The 18263-nt window shown below is 51.8% G+C and overlaps 2 protein-coding genes across 2 annotated transcripts; both read left to right on the forward strand.

Moving 5' to 3' along the window:
- The first annotated feature begins 8976 nt into the window (after positions 1-8976).
- Positions 8977-11950, forward strand: LOC122461428 (calmodulin, striated muscle). Its single transcript, XM_043521039.1, has one exon. It carries the CDS (start codon positions 9404-9406, stop codon positions 9851-9853), a length of 450 nt encoding a protein of 149 aa, XP_043376974.1. The 5' UTR covers positions 8977-9403; the 3' UTR covers positions 9854-11950.
- A 4932-nt stretch (positions 11951-16882) lies between these two features.
- On the forward strand, positions 16883-17332 carry LOC102933404 (calmodulin-A). Its single transcript, XM_037902365.2, has one exon. The coding sequence runs from the start codon at positions 16883-16885 to the stop codon at positions 17330-17332; it is 450 nt and encodes a 149-aa protein (XP_037758293.2).
- Positions 17333-18263: the final 931 nt, after the last annotated feature.

An 18263-nucleotide genomic window follows, 5' to 3' on the forward strand; every position in this document is an offset into this window, starting at 1 on the left:
CCTAGGAGACCCTTGTTGGGTCGGGCTGCGGCATATTCTCCAGGGGGAAGTGGCAGGATCCCCTACCACATGAGACCGTTAAAACTAGACGAGACAAAGCGATGGAGAGGAGACTGTGGTGCTACCCTGACAGAGGGGTTGATTAGACCAATTCATAGGCTTTTAATAGCTGTGATTCTTACCATCCCTTTGGGATTCTGGGTCAAAGAGCCTTGAGATCGGGCTCTCTCCTGACATCCGCAGATCTCTTGCATCTCTTGTTACTGGTCAAGGGCCAGAAAAGGAAAAAGCAGCCTGCTCCATTTGCAAGCTAACAGCACAGAAGTAGGCCCATATCCGTCTCCTTCCTGCCAGGGCTCTAGGGGGAATGAATCCGTCTCTCGTCATGCTTCGTGGGGATGGTTGATCAGTTGCTGTGTTTAGAGCTTTTACCAGGGGCATTGATAAGCTCACTACAAAATCGTCTTGATTTGCTAAAGCAAAGTAAGGCCAAGTAGAAACAAACCCAGGCATCTTAACATGAAAGCTACCAGAGCTCCATGGCTTTGTAACGGAATTGTCTCTATCAGAGGGACTGAAGCAAGTCGCTTATTTTGAGCCTATTTTGCTTGGGCTTTTTCTGCAGTGTGGATTGTTCTGGTGCACCCGGCAATAAGAACATCAGAATGGCCAGACAGGGTCAGACCAAAGGTCCATCTCGCCCAGAATCCTGTCTTCTGACAGTAGCCAGTGCCAGGTGCCCCAGAGGGAATGAACAGAACAGGTCATCATCTGGCATTTTAATTCTTGTGACTGGGTACATCTACCTCGCGATCCTCCTCCACATCTATCTATCCCCATATTACTGCATTCTTGTGCTCACGATTAATTGCAGACACAAATGATAGGATTCTGCCACCCAGCCACCTGATATGTGCAGGCAATCAGATGACATCACTAATTACCAGCATATAAATATGGGTGCAATTAATTCTGGGCACAAAACGGCACACCCAAGCTAAAGGCTGTCTTTCACAGTAAGGCACCATGTATTCATTTGCAGATAGGTGTAGCTATCAGATTAGTTTACGTGGATGTTCTCCCTTCAAGTTACATCAGTCAGTGCTGAGATCACACTGTACAGTTGGAACGATTTAGGGTAATGGAAACTAGAAGAGCGTTACAGCTCATGGGGCATGGAGAAAAGTAAATGTCTTTAGAGCTGAGCCGGAGTCCATGGACATCAATGGAAACACCTCTCTTGACTCTCCTGGGCTTTGGATCAGGCTCTGCATGTCCAAACTCCCCAAGAACTGAATGTCCACATCTTCATTTAGCAGGTAACTCTACAGATTGGGGTTTCAGGCAACACCACCCCAACCCTGCCTTTGTTTTTCAAGTTCCAACGTCCATCGCCTGCCCAAGAAGCTGGCATCATCATCCCATTCTGTTTAATCCTTCTGGCTTTAGAGAACCCATTGTTATCTGATGGCAGTTGCCTGTTTCAGGCTACTTCAATCCAGCCCTCCCTGCGATCTTGGCCGACTGCCAGGTGCTCTTTCGTAACAACATTGGTTAAATCTCAGTTAATACGGAGCAGGAAAGAAAATCAAGTCATTCCACTCGCAATTATACGGCAAGTCATTGCATAAGATCAGATATAAGCATCCAGCAGCTGTCAAAGCTGGCCCCTACCTAAATATTATCTCCAGGAGTGAATGTTGCTTTGTTCCTTGGCAAACAGGTTCCACCAGGCTGGCAATAAATCCGGAAAAATGGCCTGTCCAATTGATAACAATAACAGCACTCTGCACGCTTGTCATTCTTTCCAGATGAGTTCTCAGCGTGCTTTGCAAACATCACTCTGTGAGGGGCAGTATCATTCATTATCCCCAGTGAAAATGAAACACGGGGAGGGTCAAAGGCCCAGATGTTCAAGTGTCCATGCGTTTGGGGTGCATTGGTTTTGGGGTGCTTAACCGGAGATGCCGATACAGGTGCTGCCTACCCCCATTTCCCATGGATTTCAACTGGAGTTGTGGCTACTCTGGAAGTCAGGCCCCTTTCATTGTCTCAAGGTGGACACCCAAAAACGTAGAGGACAGTGAGGTCCGAATCCTCAAAGGGATTTAGGCACCTAAGGTCCATTGGGCCTTAGTGATTTGCCAGAGTTCACACAGAAAGCCTGCAACAGGCTCAGGAATAGAACCCAGGAGTCCTGCCTCTTGCTTTATGCACAAGCCCATTCTTCTCCCTACAAGACTACACCATGATTCAGTAACATGGTTCCCCCATCACAGGTGCTGACTTCTGTTTTTCCTGGTGGGTGCTCCAGCCCCATTCCGCCCTGAGGCCCTACCCCCACTCCGCCCCTTCCGCCAAAGCCCTGCCTTCACCCCACCTCTTCCTACCCCCACCTTCGCCCCTCCCCAAGGCTCCCTCGCCCTTCTGCTGCTTGCTCCTCTCTGTCCATCTTCCCCCGAGTGCCTCCCGCCAGCCACTCACTGATCCGCGGCCAGGCCCGGGGCCACTGAACAGCTGATTGGCGGCCAACCCCGGGGCCACCCAAACAGCTGATCGTCAGCCAGCCCTCGGGCCACAGAACCACTGTGGCTGGCTATTTTTATCCCATGGATGCTGGAGTCCTGGACCACCCACGGAGTCGGTGCCTATGTCTCCCATGGTTTGGCCCCTCTGCACAGGAAAGACTGAAGTGCGTTAAAACACCCTCAGGGCTCCACTGTGTTCCAGTCTGACCCCCGGGCATGGCCGTTTAGCCCATGCAGATGGGCTGTAAGAGGCAGAGCTGGGATCGGAAATCACTTTCTTGGGTGGTTGGATTTGGTTGCTGCCTGATTTGCCCAGAGTTTCCCAGCTTCCCTATTGCCCGCCCCAGCCCGGAGACACCAGCTTCCAGTCACATGCTGCCCTCACTGCAGGGCTGTGACTCCATTGTGGAAGCCGGGGCACCTGTAAGTCCCATGCCCACAGACCCCATCTTCCCCCCGTTCCCAGGGAGCTGGCAGTGGAAGTGAGGTTTAACATGGCGGCCATTCACTACCACAGGGTCCCAGGGCTCCTAGCTGGATGCTCTGGAGAACGTTGGGCTTCCCCCTGGGGTTTTGCCCCTGGGACCCTTTCCACACTCCAGACCTGAGGAACGCGGTGCTGACAACGGAGGGTGGAGGGGCTAGTCGGGCTCAGGGGCTCCTCCCGATGAAAAGGACAATGAGGCCTAGCTCTTCTGCACCCAGCATGAGGTGTCCTCAGGGAGGAGGAATTAGCTTTGTCCTGCTTCCCCTCTAGTCACTATCTCCCCGCCCCCATTGCCGGATGCTGCTCACTGTCCCGTGAGGAGATGGCGCATGGGGCGCTGTCCGGTGCCTTCTGAGGCACGGCTCGAGCCACCACACAATGCCCCGTGTGCGGAGCACTTTGCTCCTTTCCTGCCCGCGACTCCCAGCTTCCTGCCTGCTGAGCCTCTCCCCGGCTTCTGGGGCGTCTGGCGCACACGCAAAGAGTGGGAGCTGGGGGAGGCGGGGGCAGTCGCACAAGCTCAGAAACGCTCCTCAGGTAACCCCCAATGGCCCGTTTTTGGCGGGCAGCCGGATGCTGAAGAGACAAGATGGTGGAGAGGAAGGAAACAAGATGGTGGAGAGGAAGGAAACAAGATGGTGGAGAGGCGCTGTTGTGGAGAGACTTATGGGGGCCTCGCAGTTAGGCAGAGAGCTATGGGTGTAGACTGGGTGAAGATGAAAGGGTTTGAAGGAGAGGATAGAGATATGGGAGAGGGCGAACTAGTCCTGGGGGCCCTGAGGGAAAGAGAAGCAGTGGTGTTGTGGGGACACATGGCATCCTTTTTACAAGAGATTTCTTGGTGGGTCTGCTGGCCCTGGGCTGCCCCATCTCAAACTCCCCTTCTGCACCGGTCCTGTGGAGCTGTGTTGTGTGTGTGAATATCCTGGGTAGGCTCTCCCATCTACCTTTGCAGAAAGCCAGCACCAGATCCACTGCGTCCATGGCCTTCTCTGCCCACGGAGGGGTGGAGGGACAGGACGTGCCCCGGACATGAGGCCCCTCTACAGCGTTTGACTTGCTCACTCCCCTTTGCTCTTTCAGCCCTCACTTGGCAAATCAGTGAAATCTCCTGGCAGGGTCATCCCCTTTCCCATCGGAGGGCACCTTCTGCCTTCACACGCCTTCTGCATGGATATGGGGGAAAGGGGGCGTCCCCCGGAATGCCTGCTTACGTTATTGCAGGGTTCCCCAAAAATCCCTTGGGTCAAAGTCTCTGCCAGTGTAAACTGACAGAGAATTTGGCCCCTTTTTCTACTAGTTTCCTGGCTACGTAGATCTAATTTATCTGGGAGATACTTCAGGTACTACAGTGAAGGGCTTTACAGAAAATAGACAGACAGACAGGTGGATGGATGGATGGTTGGATCACTGAGCGGGTGGCCTCACCGTTCTTTGATTTTATACCCAGTTTTCTGACAAACGCAGACAAATATTAAAGCACAACATTAAAAACATGGGTAATCCTCACTGGACCAAAAAAATGACCATGATGCCTTTGTGATAAATCCCCATGCAGATAGGTCAGGCTGCCGTTGAGTTCTTCCCGCTGTTCTAGGTGGGAGCTGTATGGTACATTAGAGATGACAATCCAGATTCAGTTCTCAGTTACATCGGAGCAAGTCCGTGGAAGCTGCATCCATATAAAGAGAGCGGCATCCAGCGCTGGCTGAGAGCGTGGAAAGAACACCAGGTTCTGATAGGGCCCGGAGCTGTTCCTAGTCCCAGTTCTCTGCAGCTTTGTTTGAAATTGTATACCTTGGCGGCCTTCCAGGAGTAAGGTAAACGTCGCTGTGCCTCGGTGGGTGGTCCTGCCTGCTGGAGAAGTGTAAAATGAAGAGAACTTGCCTTCAGAACATCGGCTCTGTGCCGGGCTTCGGTGTTGTTGAATTGGCCAGGCCCAGCGGGTTGTCATGAGCTGATTTATCATCGCCTGGGGTAGACAAGGTCAGGCTGAATTATGAAAGTGAGCTCTCTCTCTCGCTCTCCCGCTGTGAAGTTGAATAGCATGCAGCACGCTGCAAACTGTTATACAGTATAGTATGTGCAGGGTGACAGCTGGGAAATCAAGCACCCAGAAGGCAGAAAAGGGCAGGGAAGATGCATTATTCAGGCTTGCATTTAACAAACGAAAACAACTGTAGAAAAGAGCACAGATGTGCCGGAATGTCTATGCGACATTGGCTTAGACATCACAAGTCAGAGTCATTCCTCCCTGTTCCTTCTGGCTCAAGGTGCACAAAGAGGATTCTCTAGGCAAGGGTGTAAAGCTGGTGTCACCGGTTCCTACACCAACTGCTCCCCACAGCAGAAAGGGCGTGTCAGGATCTGGGCAGAGTGTGCTTGAGCTCTGCAATTCTCAACTGGCCTGTGGCCCGCAGGGGACCTGAAGAGACTCAGTCTTCCTGGGTCCTTGTCTTCTGCAAGCCTTCTGCAAAAGGGTGAATTTCCCCCAGGTTTGCCTGCCTGATTTGCACATGCAGTTGCTCTGACTGCATGTGCAATTCCACAGGCAACTTGGGCACCCGAATTGCTTGTGTGCTGGCCTTTGTGGCATAAACACGGAGCTGTTTTCAAAGATCAAAAGGGTTGTGCTTTAAAAGAGATCTAGGAAAATCCAGGGGGGAAACAAACTATCTGTTTCCCTACACAAAGCAAGGGAAACTGTCTAGCCCAGCTCAGGAAATCCTTTCAATCTGCCTGGAAAATCACAGGGCGTTTTGTTTGGGGATTTTTTTTATGAGTCTGCTCTATCCTTGCAGCCTCCACCTAGAGCTGTCAAATAAAGAGTGACCTCGGAAACAAGGCTGGGACGCCAGACCCCGCATTTAGCAGCTATAGCATTGTGCACCACAGCGGGTGGAACAATGATCTCTGTTCGGGGCCCTGCACAGCAGCAAGCTGGCTGCTGAAGGGAACCCAGGGTGCAAGCACTGAAAATATTAAGATGCTGTGAGCACCCACAAAAGCCTTGGGGGTTGCAGCTCCTTTGACTGGATCGTGGGGTTGTTTTCAAGCTCAGCAGCCATTTGCAATAGCTGGAAATGATGGGGCTGGGCTTGTTCCGTGGGGAAAAGATTGAGCTAAGCAAGTTTCTCTGCTACCCTGGTGCCGCCGGAACAAAAAGGGATTGAAGCACAAAACCACAGCCTAGCGCAGTTACATACCTGTCCCCCATTACTGCAGTATCTGAACACTGCATATTCTGGAATGCATTTAACCTCACAACCCTCCTGTGAGGCAGGGAGGTCCTATTACCCCCATTTTACAGATTGGAAACTGAGGCACGGAGAGGCTAAGTGACTTGACCAAGGGCATATAGAAGAGCTGCGACAGAGCAGGAAATTGAAACTCAGTCTCCAGCATCCCTAACCCTAACACTTTCATTAGGCCGCTTTTGCAGCCAGAGACTGTCTAGGTACCCAGCTGTAGGCCAGTCACCTCTGGGAGCAGATCATCCACCTTATTCTTAAAGGGGCAGCTCCCATTTCTCTTACATAACACCACCGTTCACAAAAATGTATCAGTAAGAAGAAACAAAGATTCAAAATTGTTATTAACACTGAATCCCGTTCGAGAAGATCTCTTCCAGGCAGCTCCCAAATGCAGTGGTTTCATTTCTTGGCGTCCCCCTGTTTTTTGAAATGGTGAGTCAGTAACAAACAGGATGTCACTGGAATCAGCTCCTCTCATCTGTCTCTTTCAGCGCACAAGACCAACTTTTTGTTTCATTTCATGCTGGATTCAGCAGTTCCCTTGTGGCGCAGAGGCTTGGCATGAGACTCTGATCTCATTTGCCCTGGAGTAAATCCGGCGTGACACCGCCGAACTCGATGGCGTTACACTGGGTTTGGAACCAGTAAGAGCCAAGAGCCACAGCAGGCCCATGATTTGGAAAATGGCTTGCAGTCCGGGGCACTTTTCTGTAAATATATTACCGCTGAACAATGCCAGACAGCTCGCACTGGGGACTGGCATGTGTAAGCTCCTTGGAGCAGAGTACATCGATGTAGCTGTTCAGGTATTTTTAACCACACTTATTACCACATAATCTGAGCCCGGTGGGCTCAGTGCTGCAAGGAGTTCTGTGCTGGCCCAGAGCTCCGTTGAAGTCAAACTTGGCCAAGGCAAGACAATTCCAGGTGCATGCCTGTGGCCCGGATTTGCTGAGCCATGAATCGCCATTAGGCGATCCCTGCAAGGATGCAGTGAGGACTAGAGAAGCAGTGAAAAGACTCGTACTGGGCCTTTAGACCAGACTCAACTCAAGTCGCCGCTCTGTGCCTCAGTTTCCCTGCCTCTATTGGACTTTAGATTAGGCTGTCCATTATTATTATTATAATGATTGTTATTTATTAGCAGGAACTGTAACTGAATGATTGTGAGATCATTAGTATTACACCCCTGGAGTTTCTTTCCTTTCTAACAAGTCTCCACTCGGTTCGGTTGTATTCATATGAAATCAGAGGGCCTAATTCTCATTCACCTTCACACCCCTTTGCAGCTCTGGCAGGGGAAAGGGGCCCTCGGCCAAACGAAAAGCTGACCCTTTGGCAGAAGAGAAACCAGGGCAGAGATTTCACAGCTGGCCATCATCACAGTGCGTGAATGTTTGAAACCAAGCCCGGGGAGCCAGGATTGTCAAATGCCAGCCCCATGTGTGAATCCCTCTTGGCAGCAGTCCAGGGTTTGCACCTGAGCTCTAAAGGGCTAACAGCTTCTCTCCTGCAAACTGGATTTCAGTGAAACAAGCTCCATCACGCCAGTGAAGGGCCGGGATCCTTTTTAAACATTTTAAAACTTATGTCATAAAGGCCCCAAGAAGATATCCCTTCCAGCCAGCTCCTATTCAACAGCTACGTGCTGGCGTGGGGAAATTACCGTGGGGTTATTGCCTGGGAGCTCTGAAATCTACCAGCTCTAGCACCCAGGACTTTCCCTTATTATTATTATTATTATTGATTTGCATTGTGGTAGCACCTTGGAGCCACAGTCGCTGACCAGGGCCCCCTTGTGCTTGGAGCTCTTAGATTGGCACCACGCCATTGGCAGATGGCACGTGATCAGAATCTGGCTGCCTACAGTCCAAGGAGCAAGAGCCATGATCACGGGGCTGAGCCGGGAAAGAGACACTGTAAAGCCTGGCCTGCTCCAGGGCTCAAGTCACCTGAACTTTCCTCCTTGCATTTGCCACCCATGGAAGACAGTCCCCTCCACCAGCTGACGTCCCATGATTCCCTCCGCTTGCCCTCTCCCAACCTGCAGTGCCCGGTGTCTGTGGCAGAGGAGGAGAGAAATTGATCCTTCCGTTGGTTCAGCTATGGCCCCTCTGCGCTTAGATCTTCAAAGGGATTTAGGCACCACTGATTTCAATGGGACTGAAGTGTCTAAATACCTTTGAGGGTCTGCACCTTGTGGGACGCACAGGTTGGCGTGGAGAGCTGCAGGAGCTATGTAGCATACTAATAATATTACGTGGATAACACTTCACCTCCATAGAGCATCATTATCCCCTTTTACAGGCAGGGAAACTGAGTCACTGAGCCAGTCCACAGCAGAGCTGGGAGGAGAACCCTGGTCTCTTAACTCCCAGTCCTAGCACAGCAGCTGCAGCTGGGAGCAATCAGGCTCTGAGACCACAACTGTGCTCTGGGCAGACAACTTGCATGTATCCCCGGTTTTAATGAACAGCATGAATGACTGGCTGGCGTCACATTACAGACCCACAGAAATCTGAGCCCTAAGCCTGAAGGAAGAGGAGGAAAATCAACGGGGGAGGGGGGAGGGAGCTACTGTACCCTCCTTGATTTCACCAGTTATGGCTCTTCTGTCTAGATCATGGTATCTCGGCTATGAATCTTCCGATGGCACCTGGCCAAACATCTCTAAATTCTCTTTTCCTGCGATGAGGCAGCGTCCTCGGGCACTCTGCAGCGAGAGAGACAGATGGCCGGACAGAGAGACAGATCACTGAAGATATTTAGTCCCTCTCTGATAGTCTCCATGCTAATATCAATACGCCCCCTCTGCGGATACCTCCGCCCCTTCTATTAACCCCTTGTCCCCTGCTGACCTGGCTGCCATGGCTCCTGCTTACCGCATTGTTTGCGAAGAGGATACGGGGCTTGATCCTCCCACTGACTTCACCCAGGCGTGGAAGCCTGCTCCAGGCTCTCCGGTGATGCAGAGGGTGTGGATGTTCTGATTTACCGTGAACAACGCATGTCAGGAGGCCATTCCCTGCCTGTGCCCACGCGCTGGCTGTGCGTGCTGAGGCAAGGCGAACCGAGTGTGCATTGCTCCAGTGAGCAGGAAGGCTGTGTGACACGGACGCTTTGAAGGCACCGGCATGGCCGACCAGCTGACGGAGGGGCAGATCGCAGAGTTCAAAGAAGCCTTCTCCCTCTTCGACAAGGACGGGGATGGGTCCATCACCACCAGCGAGCTGGGGACCGTCATGCGGTCGCTGGGGCAGAACCCCACCGAGGCCGAGCTGCAAGACATGATCGGCGAGTTGGACGCAGACGGCAGCGGCACGGTGGACTTCCCCGAATTCCTGTCCATGATGGCGAGGAAGATGAGGGACACGGACAGCGAGGAGGAGATCCGGGAAGCCTTCCGGGTGTTCGACAGGGACAAGAACGGCTACATCAGTGCGGCGGAGCTGCGGCATGTCATGACCAACCTGGGCGAGAAGCTGACGGACGAGGAGGTGGACGAGATGATCAAGGAGGCCGACAGCAACAGCGATGGGCAAGTCAACTACGAGGAGTTTGTACGGATGATGACGGAGAAGTGAAGAACTGACTTTCCTGGTACCGCATTCACTCATTCATTTGCTTCCTTTCACTGTAATCTACCGGTCAATGGTCCGTCCCCTCTTGCCCAAGGCCTGTGCATGTCTTTGCTGTTCTGTTGGTTTCTTCCCCTGTATTCTATTACTTTATTCTAAAGGCTGGCTGTGACTTACCCTGTTTGTTAGCTAAGCCCTGTGGCTCATCTGAAATTTAGCGTCTCTGGTTACACACCTGGTTTATGCCTCTTGCAATAATTAGGTTTCCTTTAGACTAGGCAGCATGTGGCGTTGGAGCTTACGTGTCCCAAGGACAGTCAACAAATGGGGCCCGATCCTTCCGGCCCTTACTCCTGTTGACATCAGTGACTGTCCCTAGGAGCAGGGATTCCTCAACAGGGCTGGGGTTTTGCAAGATCACGTCCTTGGCAATTTGCACAGACTTTCAAGCCAGATCCAGACCCTGCCTCTGCCATTGGGTCCATGCAAGCAGACCCTCACTCTGAAGCGGGGCCCTGCTGAAGTCACTGGGGTTCCATACGGGCACAAGGGTTCACTTGCATGGATATGGATGCGAGACTGGGGCTGTGTGCTCATTATTAGTTTAAAAAAAAAAAAAAAAAGGACCAAGTCACAAATGGGGGGAGGGATAGCTCAGTGGTTTGAGCATTGGCCTGCTAAACCCAGGGCTGTGAGTTCAATCCTTGAGGGGGCCATTTAGGGATCAGGGGCAAAAATTGGGGATTGGTCCTGCTTTGAGCAGGAGGTTGGACTGGATGACCTCCTGAGGTCCCTTCCAACCCTGATATTCTATGATTCTATAAATCTTGTTCTTGATCTGGAAATTCCTCCCACTGCCCCCCCACCCCGCAACCTCCCCGGAATTCTGGGACACCTGTTGTGAGGGTTGGGTTCACACCCGCAGGCACTTGCCTAAGGGGAGTTTCACTGTGATCTTAGCTGGTGTCTGTCTGTCTGAGTTTGTCTTTGTGCAGCACAGAAGTGGATTCTGCTGGTCTGGGTAGAAGAGTCACAATGCAGAGGCCAGATTCCATTCGAATTTGAACCCTAGACACCATGAACAAAGACGAGCGGTTGGCCTCCCCTAAGATTTGCCAGTGGCCTGAATTGCAAAATGAGGACTGACTGCAGGAGCTTCTATAGAAATTTTCTCCAAGGAATTTGTGGCCAGCCTGGGAATATATCCTAAAGAAATCTTTGTACTGCTGGCACTGCGTCTGTCTTATTCCTGATGGTACAAACCTTAAGGGAAGGGGAGAGGATAGGCGAATAAGTTAGATGCTCATTTTCTCTCAGGGGTTATTTGCCTTTTAGGAAACAGGAAATTTGGCCGTTAAGGATGCACACAGTGGATAGCTACATCTGCACTGTGACTACCATTTGGGCGACGTTGCAGTTCCCTTCAGACGTCGTCCATTCAAATGGTTATCAAAACACTGGGAAGCGTAAAGCTGTAATTCTGCAAAACGGGTGTCTTATTCAGGTGCAAGGCTGGCCATTCAAACTGGGGCCCCTTTGCTTTTCCAAGGAGAGAACGTCACAGTGGGACTCCCTGGGCTTTGGATCTCATGATATAGGGTGACATTCCATGTGCAGAACACCACAAAAAGGCTTATAAGTCAGGTCCCACTTAAACTCAGAGGCCCTGATCCTGCAAATAATTATGCATGGGCTTTACTCACAATAGAGTAAATTTGCAAGTCAATGGGACTAGTCGTGTGGTTAAAGTTAAGCCGGGGTGTAAATGTTTGCAGAGCGGGGTCTATAAGGCAAAATGGGATGTAAGTGGCACATAGGTCTCCGTGCAGGAATTTCACCCCCTGGGAACACCAGGAATGCTGCTGGAATCCTAATTACCTGCCAAGCATCATAGACGTGCTGTTAGAATCCACTGTGTTCACCTTTTTTCTGTATACCGCCAGGCTTGCCCCAGAAAAATATTTCCTTCTGTTGTGCCTCTGTGTCCATTTTCTGTAGCCGATCGTTTTCAAAAGGATCAGCTTCTGGTGCAAGCTCCCCCTCCGCTAGTCCAAGTGGTAGCTTTGTTTTCAAATAAAGGAATGATTATTTGCTTCCAGAGAACTTTCAGTGCTTCCTTTTCTCCACTCCCAGCTAGAACCCAGAAAAAGCGTCGATCGCGTGGCACTAAGGATGGGCTCAAGCTGCAAACGTCAAGGCTCGAGCTTGGTTACCAACAGCCCAAGGTTCCAGGCTGCTTGGGGTAGGCCCTTTGGCCTGAGGGAATGTGCATAGGGCTGGAAGCCAGAAGCCCAGATTTGCCTGAGCCTTGTTTATTTCTACCAGTTCAGTGTGGGTGTAAAATGCTACCAAAGCAGGATTTGCTGATGCAAATGACTACCTATGGGGCAAGGCAGCAGTGATTCAGATCCCAGGAGTTCTTGCGCTCACCTCCTCCACACTTTCTAGCTAGACAGCAATGCATCTACTGAACAATACCCCATGGTCTGATTTCCCCCCACCCCAAACACTGAGGGTGTTCAAAACCCGTATCTGTGTTTGGGAAATGGCTCCGCTCTTCATAATGATCCAAACCAAACGCCCAAAAGCCAAAGATCCGTTAACTTCAGGGCGTTTGAAATCCAGATGCAGCTCTGGAGTTGGCATCCTGGTTCCATCCCCACCTTAGAACCAGGGGTTTGGGTTGGGGGCAGCCCTATATAACACAGAAGGAGGAAGAGTAGGGATGGAAGGCTTGATGAGTTCTTCCAAATAGGCTGGTTCCAATGACCAGGATGGAGTTCAGGGCGCAGAATCATAGAAATGTGAGGTTGGGAGGGATCTTGAGAGGTCATCTAGTCCAGACCCCTGGGCTGAGGCAGGACCAAGTAAACCTAGACCAACCCTGACAGGTGTTTGCCCAACCAGGCTGTCCTTCAACACCTCCAGTGATGGGGATTCCACAACCTCCTTTGGACACCTGTTCCAGAACTTAACTACCCTGTAGTTAGAATGTTTTTCCTACTATCTAACCTAATTCTTCCTTGCTGCAGATTAAGTCCATCTCATCTTGGCCTACCTTGAGTGGACACGGAGAACAGTTGATCACAGTCCTCATTACAATAGCCCTTCACATATTTGTTATCAAGTCCTCCCCTCGGTCTTCTTTTCTCAGGACTAAACATGCTCCATTTTTTTAGCCTTTCCTCATAGGTCAGGTTTGCTAAACTGTTTATCCTTTTTGTCACTGTCCTCTGGACTCTCTCCAGTTTGTCCACATCTTTCCTAAAGTGTCACACCCAGAACCAGGGGCAACAGAGCCTTCCCGAAAGTGGGCGGGCCAGGGGCCCTGCCCCCTCCATCGCTCCACCCCTGACCATCCTTTCCCCCAAGGCCCCAGCCCCCCGGCCAAGCCAGAAGCCAGAGCGGGGCTGGGGAGCCTGGACCCTTCCACCTGCCCGAGGTGGGGGGCCCAAGAGCAGCCCCTGTCCCATGTCCCCCCCCCCTCCAGGCCCCCCTCCCAGGACAGGTGGAGGGTCTGCGGACTTCGCACAGCTGCTCACGCAGCTCTTACCCTGACCCGGCTCCAGCCGGGGCGCAGGGCCTTGGAGCCGCAGCCAGGCTATGGGCTCCAGCTGCTAACCTGGCTGGGGGCAGGGCCTCAGGGGGAAGAGGAGGGGCAGAGGCCAGGGCCTGTGGTGAAAAGTGGATGGGCCAGGCCCGTCCACTTTCAAAAAATGGGAGAGCCGTGGCTCCCTGGCCACTCTGTTCGGGCACCACTGCAGCTAAGGCCTCACTACCGCTGAGTAAAGCGTGACAGTTACCTCCTGGGTCTTACACACGATACTCCTGTTTATACACTGCAGAATGACATGAGCCTTTATCCAAACTGTGTCACGTTGTTGACTCATATTCAGTTAGCGAGCCACTATAACCTCCAGATCCTTTTCAGCAGTAATACTGTCTAGTCAGTGTTATGTTTGTGCATATGTTTTCCTTCCTAATTGTGGTACTTTGCACTTGTCGGACCAGTTCTGCAATTTGTCACAGTCGTTTTGAATTCTAATCCTGTCCTCCAAAGGGCTTGCAACCTCTCCCAGCTTGGTGTTAGCCACAAATTTTAGAAGCATCCTCTCCTCTCTATTAACCAAGTCATTAATGAAAATCATCAGACCCAAGAGAGATCCTTGCAGGTATGTCCTCCCAGTGTGACAGCGAACCATTTATAATTATTCATTGTGTATGGTCTTTCAACTGGTTATGCACCCACCTTATAGAGATTTCATCTAGACCACATTTCCCTTGTTTGCTTATGTGAATTCATGTGGGACTGGGTCAAAAGCCTGACTAAAATCAAGATAAGAACATAAGAACAGCCATACTGGGTCAGACCAAAGGTCCAGCTAGCCCAGTATCAGTGGCCAATGCCAGGTGCCCCAGAGATCCATCCCCTGTCGCCCATTCCAGCTCCTGGCAAACAGAGGCTAGGGACACCATCCCCATCCATCCTAGCTAATAGCCATTGATGGACCTATCCTCCATGAATTTATCTAGCTCTTTTTTGAACCCTGTTAAAGTCTTGGCCTTCGCAACACCCTCTGGCAAGGAGTTCCACAGGTTGACAGAGCAGACATCCTGTCTACTGCTTCCCCCCATCCATGAGGCCTGAAAGCTGAAACAATCCCATGGAGGGAGCAGGCAGAGGTGAGGGAACAGCCTGATGGAGATGCCATTCTGGTGAAGACCCATTCGTGTCATTTCACTGGTGGATACCATGAGCACTGGTTAGGAGGAAGAGGGCAGATTGCAGCTAATCTGGTTTTGTGATTAGGACACTGGGGGGAGATGCAAATTCAGGTGCTGGCTGCTGTACACAGGGGCTCTGGAGCAATTTTTATAGTGCAGGGTCTGAAAGTCATTGAACATAAGTGTAAAGCATCCAGTTGCTATTAGTACGTCAAGCCAGGGGGCACCGCACCAAACACAGCCTTTACAGGGCTTGTCCGGGATCTCTCACCACCCAAGTGAGAATCACGGCCCTAGACCAAACAAGCCACTTTCTCGCTGTACAAGCTGGAGGGGTCCTGCTGCACCCAGAGTACCCCTTGTTCCAGTACTCCACATCCAACACACTTCCTGGGAGACCTTGCACTGGCCATTGAGGGGCAGCTTCTCAAATTCTCACGGTTGCACTTGCCGCCCGTTTTTCCAAAGAGCTCAGCTCCCAGCATGCTGGCTGAACACTTTTGAAAACCTGGCCCTCACTCGCTCTGTGCCTCGGTTTCCCCTTCAGAAAGAGAAGGCTAATTATAGCAGACATGCCCCGGATATTTCGACTCTTCGTGCCAGGGTCCCTTACTCTGCCCTTTTCCCATGCCAGGGGTTCTGTGTTCACCGCTTTTATTTTCTTTCTTTCTCCTGGCTTTTCTTTCAGGATGCCGACATTTTAATCTCCGGGGGGCATATGGGCAGAGCTGAGATGGGCTGTTGCTGTGTTGGAAGGTGTTAATGGAGGCCATTAACTAGTTCTTCGATCTAGAGGTGACTGAAGCTGCTGGCTCTGCTAACCAGATACCGAGGGCTCTGTATGTCCTCCATTTCTCCCTTCCTTTTTTCCCCCCGGACGTTCACCCAAATCCAAAAGGTTCCTCCCACCGATGGCTAGGACACTCCCTGAAATTTTGCAATTGATTGGAGGTGGTGTTCAAGCAATATCGTGTTCCACGGTCCCGACAGACAGCGAAATGCCATGGGGTTGAGAGTCAGGGGAACTGACCTGAGTAGCTAAACTATTCCAGAACAAGAGCGTCCACACTGGGAGCTATCCGGAAATAGCTCTGTTGAGTTACATTCACACCTTGCCTTATTCTGGAATAACTCCTATAGACAAGCTCTTAGGCCTCACAAGCTTGGCCAATAACACACAGGCCTCTCTTAGCACAGCTCTGTTCCCTCACAGGGAACTGCCTTCATGACACATCTGCCCGCTCCCTGGCCCGAGTGTCCCCTCGCCCACCAGCTGCTTGGTGGAGCAGACAGTGGTGCCTGACTGCCTGCACAAGGCAATCGGCCTTGCAGTGACATGTCCCACGGTGCTCTGAGTGCTCCAGCCCCAGTGGGAATAACCTTCCACTCCCTCTCAAAGCAAAGAGCTTGTGTAACCCACACACCTCCTGGGTGTGGTGCTCTGTCCCCTCTAGTGGTACCGAGACCACTTCAAGATTAATGAGTCTGCTACAGCCGTAGCTAGCGGCCAGGTGGCTTTTGACTCATGCAGTAAAGGCTCATGCGTTTAGCTTCAGAGGTCCCAGGTTCAATCCTGCCCGCCGACAACCGGGGTCTGTCGGGGTTACACTTGCAAAGGGGGGGTGCGGTGTCAATGAAAGCTGAGCTGACCAGGCTAGACTACAGACGGGGGAAATTTATCCCTGTGCTGGGGATGCATGCAGGGCCCGTGCATCACTTACGGGGGCTAACGGCACACTCCAATGGCATGCAGCCCTTGGGCTGGCCCGTGGCAAAGGGCTGGAGTTCAGCTGGAGCGTTTAAACAAGGCCGGTTGCTTTTCCTTTTCTGCAGCCAACAACAATTTTCCGCAGACGTGGTCTGGAGCCCGTTCAGGCCCCGTCCTGCCTTCCAACAGCCACAGAGTGCACGAGGCATGCAGGAGACAGAGCTTTACTGTTTGCAACAGAAGCGATAGCTAAGGACAAAGGCCTGTGCCATTTTCGACCGTCGGTGTTGTGGGCACTCGAGTTTGCCTTTCTCTCCTGCGCGCACACGTCCTATTCCAGCTTTCTCGGCTCCTGCCTGGACAGGAACTGGCACTTAGGTAATGAAGAGGGTGTGGATGGTCTCATTTCTCTCCATGACTCAATTTGCACCAATGAAAAGTGTGAACCGTGTATTGCTGTCTGTCTCCAAGCCATTGTTTCATCCCTGAGCAAGGAGTCACAGGAGACTTTCCCAGGGCTCGGCTATCTGCAAAGCACAAAGAGAACCGAGTGCAAACTGTTTCAGCGAGCAGGGAGGCACGGACGCTGAAAAGGCACCGGCATGGCCGGCCAGCTGGCAGAGGAGCAGATCGCAGAGTTCAAAGAAGCCTTCTCGCTCTTTGACAAAGATGGTGATGGATCCATCACCACCAGTGAACTGGGGAATGTCATGCAGTCGCTGGGGCAGAACCCCACCGAGGCCGAGCTGCAAGACATGATCGGCGAGTTGGACACCGACGGCAGCGGCACGGTGGACTTCCCCGAATTCCTGTCCTTGATGGCGAGGAAGATGAGGGACATGGACAGCGAGGAGGAGATCCGGGAAGCCTTCCGGGTCTTTGACGAGGATGGGATTGGCTACATCAGCGCGGCGGAGCTCCGGCACGTCATGACCAACCTCGGTGAGAAGCTGACGGACGAGGAGGTGGACGAGATGATCAAGGAGGCCGATGCAGATGGCAACGGGCAAGTCAACTACGAGGAGTTTGTGAGGATGATGGCCTCAAAGTGAAGATGTCTCCTACTGAACTTGTTCAATTTCTGGTGCAGGAACCATAGCTTGGCTTCTAGCTCATCTGCAGAAGCGTCTGTCCCACTGCCAAAGGACCATGGATGCCCAGACATTTGAACTCCAGCATATATATTTCCACTGTGTGTGGGAGGCAGTCTAACACTGAGGGAGGCACGGTCACATGGCAGTTCAAGGTGGGGGCTGGCGTCGGGAGCCCTGGATTCTAGTCCTAGCTCTGCCATTAGTTTACTGTGCAGCCTTGGAGTTTCTTAACCTCTCCACGGGGTTTTGTTTTCACCGCTTGTACGAAGAGGAGAATACCATGTACCTACCTCTGTGAGGTGGCTGTGAGAACCTGAAACAGAAGAAGCCCTATAGGAGCCATTATTACAGGCTTTATAGGCCAAGGAGCAGTGGTCTCAAGTTGCAGTGGAGGAGATCTAGGCTAGATATTAGGAAAAACTTTTTCACTAGGAGGGTGGTGAAGCACTGGAATGGGTTCCCTAGGGAGGTGGTGGAATCTCCTTCCTTAGAGTTTTTAAGGTCAGGCTTGACAAAGCCCTGGCTGGGGTGATTTAGTTGGGGATTGGCCCTGCTTTGAGCAGGGGGTTGGACTTGATGACCTCCTGAGGTCCCTTCCAACCCTGATAGTCTATGATTCTCCCTTTGTCTCACTATCCCTGCCCTTGTTTGCAAACATTGCTTGTGTTTTACATGGGCTACTGTCTCTAAAGTTAACTTGGGGGGTCACCCAGGGCAATAGCTGGGGTCTGGTTCAGGCCCAGCCATACGTATAACTAACTCAACGGTGGATTTCAACTCCATCAAAGGCAGTTGTCTGAAGGGACTCAACAGGCACCCAGATACCATGGCGACGAGTGCAGCAGAGTAATCCGAACGGCATCGCTTAGAATAGGAGTCAGATTAGCAG

This window comes from Chelonia mydas, chromosome 1 (assembly GCF_015237465.2).
Source record: "Chelonia mydas isolate rCheMyd1 chromosome 1, rCheMyd1.pri.v2, whole genome shotgun sequence".
NCBI lineage: Eukaryota > Metazoa > Chordata > Testudines > Cheloniidae > Chelonia > Chelonia mydas.